This window comes from Trichosurus vulpecula, chromosome 1 (genome assembly GCF_011100635.1).
Source record: "Trichosurus vulpecula isolate mTriVul1 chromosome 1, mTriVul1.pri, whole genome shotgun sequence".
NCBI lineage: Eukaryota > Metazoa > Chordata > Mammalia > Diprotodontia > Phalangeridae > Trichosurus > Trichosurus vulpecula.
The window spans coordinates 407706451-407713243 of record NC_050573.1 but is presented as its reverse complement, the minus strand read 5'-3'; the positions used below and the strand labels follow the sequence as shown (position 1 = coordinate 407713243).

Genomic DNA, 6793 nt, shown 5'->3' with positions numbered 1-6793 from the left:
CGTGAGGTTCAGTGTCCCTCCCACCTTCTATTTGAATTTGACACCTTAGTCCTACCGTTAGGGAAGTAGAGGGAGGGACGTTAATGTTTTGAAAATGTTAGGGGAAAAAAAGGATGTTTTATGTACAAGAAATAGTTCTATTAATGGTGTAAATGTAGCCCCTCGCAGATTGGGAGGATGAAAACCCCGCATCCTTAGCTTCTTCCACTTGAGTGCGGGGATCTATCTGAATGACTGAGGGCAGCCGGCTGGAGGAAGGCGGTGGGATCTAGCAGGAAAACTAGACCTGCAAGAGCAAACTCCCAGGGTTCCGTGGTGGATGCTGCTACCGAATTCTCTGGCAAGCACTTATCTAATTTAATTACTTTGGCTGCGACTCTGACGCTTTTAGCTTCTAACACTTGCAACAAGACAGGATCGGGCTAACCAAGCAGCCCGGGTACCTTGCAGCCCACACCCCGGGACACTAAGCCATTTGAGTTCTCTTCCACTCTCAAGGGCCGAGCAGCTCAGAAGCCCTCCCTCCCACCCTCACCTCCATTCTGTGCGGGGCTCAGCGCCCCACCCCTTCGGGCTCAGCAAGGGCGCCACAGGGTTAAAGAGGACGTCCCAGCGTCCCGCCAGGGATAGCGCGTCCAGCCCTCCCCCAGCAGACACTCCTTCCTCGGCACGGTGCCCCTCCCTCGGTGGCAGCAGAGGCAGAGCGTTACTCGTGAGCTACTAAGTAGGTGCCAGGTCCACTTTCGAACGAGCCGTTGCACTCGGTTGCCCTTGCACGGGCTCCCTTTCATCCTTCCGGGCTTGTAACCATCCTGAAGATGGCGGCTTACAAACTCCTCTCTTCTGGGCTCAGACTCAGCATCCCCTTTCCTGGAGCCCAGGGCACACGGAGAGGACCCACCCTAGCCAAGGTAAAAGGGTCTAAGGTACCCCGAGGCGGTGAGTCCCCGGAGTTGTGCCCCTGCTGTCCTCCCCTCTCCACCCTTCCATCCTGGAGATGGAACTTAAGTGGAGGCAGGAGGACCCCGGCCCCTTTTGCAGCGTCCCCGCTCTGCCAACCCTTATCACATGTTGCTTTTGCTCACTCCACCCCTTCTCTGTTCTGGCCCCGCTCCACTGGATGCAGCTGCTTGGAGGGAGCACCCGGACCTGGGAGATAGGATGGGAATGGAGAAGATGGCTGGGAGGGACGCTTTGGGGTGTGTGTAGCCGGGGGTGGCGGAGAGCTTTGCCAGGGTCCCTCTCTTTTGGCGTTCCGCTGGCTCCTGCGCGCCCCAGTGGCCCGCGCTGGATGGGAGCGCCTGGCAAGCTTGGGCGCGCCTGGAGAAAGCAGGGTGTCAGGCGAAGAAGGGAGCAGTCGAGAGAGAGAGAGAGAGAGAGAGAGAGAGAGAGAGAGAGAGAGAGAGAGAGAGAGAGAGAGAGAGAGAGAGAGAGAGAGAGAGAGAGAGAGAGAGAGAGAGAGAGCATGTGTCAGTGTTTGGATAGCGCATCTGGGTGCCCAGACAGGTTAGCCGGGGGAATAATCCCACAGCGGGAGGAGGGTGGCGAGCTCTTGCTTCCCCGCCTTGGGGAAAAGAAGCTGAGCTAGGGATGCTGGTGGGAGGAGCGGGGGTGTGTGTTGGTTGTGGGGCGTGCACTTAGGACACGCCGGGGAGGGGAAAGGGGGGAGCTGCTGCAGGAGACGCTTGCGAGTCCTTTCATCTCCTTAAGGAGCAGTGATGCTGGCCCTGGCCGCTAACGTGGCGGTCTAAGGCGGCGCTGGAGCCCGGCGTCCAATAGGGGCACTGGTTCTCTTCAGGGCGGCTTTCACTTTCTGAGACTTTTTGGGAGTGGGGTGGGGAGAGGCCTTCCAGGAGCAGATACGGTTGGTTGACTTCCTTTTACTCTTTTTTTCCCCGTCCCTCCCATGCTCATCCAATGGGACTTTATTATTCCTGTGTGTTTTTTTTAGGGGTGGGGGTGGGGAGGAAGAGTTGAGTCTCTGTTCTGTTCAACACTTGATTGCTATCTTCATTGTTATAGGATTACTTGCCTGTTCTACTCGCGCTCCTAGAGGGGGCAGGAAGATCCCTTAAAGCTTCTATACCAGCCAGTTATCGCCTGTTGCTGTTATCCGTGCCCCGCCCTGAGTCTTCCTCTGTCTCTACCCTCTTTCCCTCCCCCTCTTTCCCTTTCTTTCCCTTTCCTTTCTTCCTATTTCTCCCTTTCTCTCGACCTCTCTCTCTCCTCTCTCCCTCTGTCCTCCTCTCTTCCTCTTTCTCCCTTCTCTTACCCCTTCCTCTATTCCCCTTTTGCCTTCCCCTCTGGCCCCCTTCTCCCGTCTCCCCCTTCTCTCTCCTCTTATCCTTCTCTCTGACTCCCTTTCCTTTCTCCCTCCTTCTCTTTCCGTCCCTCTCTCCTTCTCCTCTAATGAGAAATCCAAGATCATCTGGAGTTCGTTATGTCTCAAGGTTCACTTGACCTTAGATGACCGAGCCGGGGCTTGCATAGTAAATGAGATTTCTTCTTCCTTAAAAGGGAAGACGGAGGGAATCACCGATATTTTTTGTGCTTAACAGGTGTCATGCACATAATAGATTGCGATAGATATTTGTTGTTTTGATTTTGTCCAGTGAAGTTAACGAACCTCTTTTAACAGAACCGTATTGCCTGCTACACTAGGGTAACGACGGTGCCAATACCCATTCTAGAGAATTTGTTTATTTCTGAACTAGATGGCTTCCAAGTTGATCCTCTCCCGAGTGGATCATTAGGCATAAAACTTAGAGCAGAGACTGGAGCAGGCAAAGGCAGCTGGTGCTACCAAGCTTCAGGTCACCTGATGATGTAAAAAATTAGTAAAGAGTTCAATTTGAGGCAAAATCGTGATTATCCTTTCATTTCACCATCACGGAATTATTGTTATTATATATCGTGAATGTTCCTTGATAGCTGAAACAGTCCTTTCATAGAGAAGTTACCGTCTCATTTTTGTGGACATTTAAGGTTTTTGCACTAACTTACAAATGCATAGTGAAAAGACCACTGGCTTGGCTTCTGTGAAACATGGGCTCTATCTAGTTCCGGTTCTATCAGTAATTAGTTGTGTGACTTTGGTCAAATCAGTATAAAGCTCGGTGGCCCTTTATCCAAAACGAGGTAGCTAGATATTCGTAATAATGATGGTAATAAATCACCTTTATTTAGTTCCTTAAAACTTATGAAGCTCTTTAATAACCGTTGAGGTAGCTAGATAATAAAAATATTTTATAACTCTAAAAATTCTTGTAATCTACTGATTTGAATTTTCTTTTAGTTGGTAAAATGGCACTCCATTGCCCTGTCACTCTTTATTTAAATTGGCTGTCCCCAGGGACTGGAATGCTCTCTCTTACTTCTCCTCTCATAGAATCCCTCCTACCTTCTAGCCCTAGTGCCTAGCACACATTAGACGCTTAAAAAGTGCTTAATTGTTAATTGATTGCTGGCTTATGCTAGTAGAATAACACTTAATTAAATATTGTATAATTACAGATGAAATGGTGGTGGACAGTTTACATTACAACTAGATTTTCTGCTCTTGGAAGTCAGGAAAATACCTCTTATGTCTTCCTTCCTCTGTAAATACCCAGTACATATCAGATGCTCAACTTATGCAACGTGTTTAATTTTTAAATTAAGCATCCTTCACTGATTCTTCATTGGCTCGTAGAATTTACAGTTGGAAGGGATCTTGAAGATCATCCTTTTAGTCCAACCCCTTCATGGAGGAAAAGGAGAGGGTTGGAATAGATGGCTCCTGAGTTCTCTTCTAGGTCATCTATGATGCTAAATTGAAGAACATGGGGAACTGAGAATAGCATTCATGACTGTGACAGTCTTCCTTCCTCCCTTTTAGGTTTATTTCTTTTTACAAATATTTATCCCTCCTACCTACTGAATATTTGAAAAAAGACCAACTCCATATCTGGCACATATATCACTATTTAATATTAACTAATGTTTACTATGGAGTAAAAGCTATTTAATCTTTTCTATGCCATAGATATCAATCTATTTATTCAAATATTTATTGATATTTTTGTTTTGTTATTTCCTGTTCATTTCTGAATATGTGTCTCCCCCTACCCTCCCATCTAGCAAGCCATCCCTTGGAACAAAGACTTAAATATAAGCAGGGAGGGAAGCAGTTCACCAGAACAAACACTTTAACTGAGTCTGAAGGTATATACAGTCTAAATGAGGGGGTTGGACTTGGTGACCTCGAAAATTTCTCTGAGCTTTAAAATTTAGGATCCTAAATTGCAAGAGGGTGTGTATATTTACAGGTGTTTATCAGGGTGCTAAATGAGATTTCTTAAATGGAATATTTACCAGTAATTTCAGGGCACAAATTCAAACCTTGTAGGACTTGGACAATTTCACACTTGTCTTTTGGTCCCTAATTTTTCCATCCCAATATAGGGTGTCAGAAGGTGTTACTACTACCACTCCTTTTCTCCCACATTTTGTAATGAAAACACCAGGGAAGAAGAAAAAATGTAAAGATTCAGTATCACTGAATATTAGAGACGGAAGTGACCTTAGAGGTCTCTCAGCCCCCCTCTTTTATGGATGAGGGAACTCAGACCATGAGACATTAACTGACTTTCCCAATGTTCCATACTCCATTAAGTGGCAAAGCCTGGGATTCAAAGCCTGGTCTTCTGATTATATTCCACTGTTCAGTCCATCACTGTACACTGTCTGCAACTTGTGGAAGACCATGATGAATCCTTTGGAATGGAGTGTAATTTCCTCTTGTCTCTTGTCCTTGCCCTGGTGATGCCCAGACATCTGTGTGCATGTATCCAGCAGGGACATCTAATTATCCCTTGGTAGTACCATAGGCCCTTGTCTACATGCCATATATAGACAAGCTACATGATTTGGGGTCAAGGCAAATCATTTAATGTTTGAGTTTCCTTATTTATAAAAGAAGAGGTCTGTAAGACCTCTCTGGCCACTTCCATCTCTAATATTCCATGATTCTGAGTCAGCATATTTTTCTACTTTGTCTTTATCCCATGTAGCGACACAGTCTGGTGGTGGAGGAAAAGGTTTCTGACAGAATATAGAGATGCGGTCTTTCATGATCCCTTTTTTCTGATCATTGCTTTTACTGTATATGAGTGGTTTTGTTTGCCATTCTCAATATGTTCCTGGGTCGATGTACTCATTTGGTTGGAACATGCTACTAATAAGGTTGAGGATGGATGGTCTGTGTTCTGTAAAGACTAGTTAACTTTACTTTGTTAGTTGGTTTAAGATAGATTGCCCCATTTGCTTTCTTTTTTTTCAAGTAATTTTCATTGATGCCTTTTGTTTTTTACATTCTCAGTTTTTCTCAGCATCCTCTCCTCCTCTTCTTCTCAGAGCCATCTTATATGACAAATAGTATTTTTTTTAAAGACAAAAAAAAGTAAAAGGAAAAGAAGAGGAAGAAAGCACACCCCATCAATATATTGAAAAAGTCCAGTGTGCAACACCTGTGGGCCTCCCAACTCCTTGAAGCAGTGCATTGGGGATGTCCTCGTATATCTCTTCATTTGAGTCATGTTTAATCTTTATAATTTTCCTACATTCACGTGTGTGTGTGTGTGTGTGTGTGTGTGTGTGTGTGTGTGTGTGTGTGTCAGTTCTCTCCCCTTACCTTGTTGTACTCATTGTGCATATTGTTTTCTTGGCTCTTTTTACTTTCGCTCTGGGCATCAGCCACTTAAATCTTTCCCTGTCTTTGATGCTTCTTTGTATCCACCACATTCATCATTTTTTACAGCACAATAATATTCCATTTCATTCAGGTCCCATAATTTGTTGAGGCATTCCCCATTTGATGAGCATCTACTTTGTTTCTAATTCTTTGCTGTCACAAAAGTACCATTATATGTATTTTTACCAAATATAAATACATTCCCCCTTTTTTCTCACAGCCAAAGAAAGACAAAGTTTATTACAAAATCGCCATATTGGGTTATCTTAAGAAATCTCACCCTTTGTGACGCTTGTTTGCACAAGAGGGCCAGATTCCATCTGAGGTAAATGGAATCTGAGCCGATGCATTCCCTTCTTGTTGATGGCTTTGATCCAGATCAAAAGGGGGAACTTGAGAAAATCAAATTGATTTTGATTCCATTTTGTAATTGATTCTATTCTGTACTACCCCCAATATATTGTAAAATTATCTTAAACCATGTTTCTTTGTCTCTGAGTTAAGTTCAGAAGTTCAGTTTTCCTCTATGAGCTAAGTAGTTCCATAAATCACCTTAATTCAAAGAAATATGTTGTCTCTATACATCTTACTGCCCATGTGCAATTAAGGAAGATCTGTTGTCTCCATAACAGTTAGCCTTGAAAGATAAAGGTGGGCACCAGGAAGTCTGTTATCTCTGCAAACCCTTGCTGTCCTTCAAGAAAGTCTGGAGTCTGGACTGTCATCCACACAGGTGGATGCCACCGGCTTTCCATAGCAACGAGATAGAAGCAGAAGTTGTTGTTAGCCTTACATTCCTGACTTCCATCCAGTCATATTCTTTTTTCCATCATCTATGATACTTCAGACTTTCTAACTACACATGTTGTTTTATGCTTCCTGTCCTTTGTTCACTTGTACTTCTTAAAACTATATGAAGGCTAACATGCCCTACCTCTTGGTCTTTTGAATGACTGAAGAGTCGAGAGACCACCTTTTATTGGTTATTGCTAGCCTTACCAATAAAGTGATTGTACTCAGAACTTTGTGCCTCAGTTTACCTTGCTTTCAATTGCGATAGCT

General features: G+C 44.6%; 1 protein-coding gene across 1 annotated transcript in view; it reads left to right on the top strand.

Annotated features, from left to right (window-relative positions):
- The first annotated feature begins 439 nt into the window (after positions 1-439).
- OXCT1 (3-oxoacid CoA-transferase 1) overlaps positions 440-6793 on the top strand; it is a 192127-nt gene continuing 185773 nt past the window's right edge. Inside the window, exon 1 of the mRNA XM_036740818.1 lies at positions 440-911. Within this exon, the coding sequence (XP_036596713.1) occupies positions 819-911 (93 nt within the window). The 5' untranslated portion in view covers positions 440-818. The remainder of the gene's footprint in view (positions 912-6793) is intronic.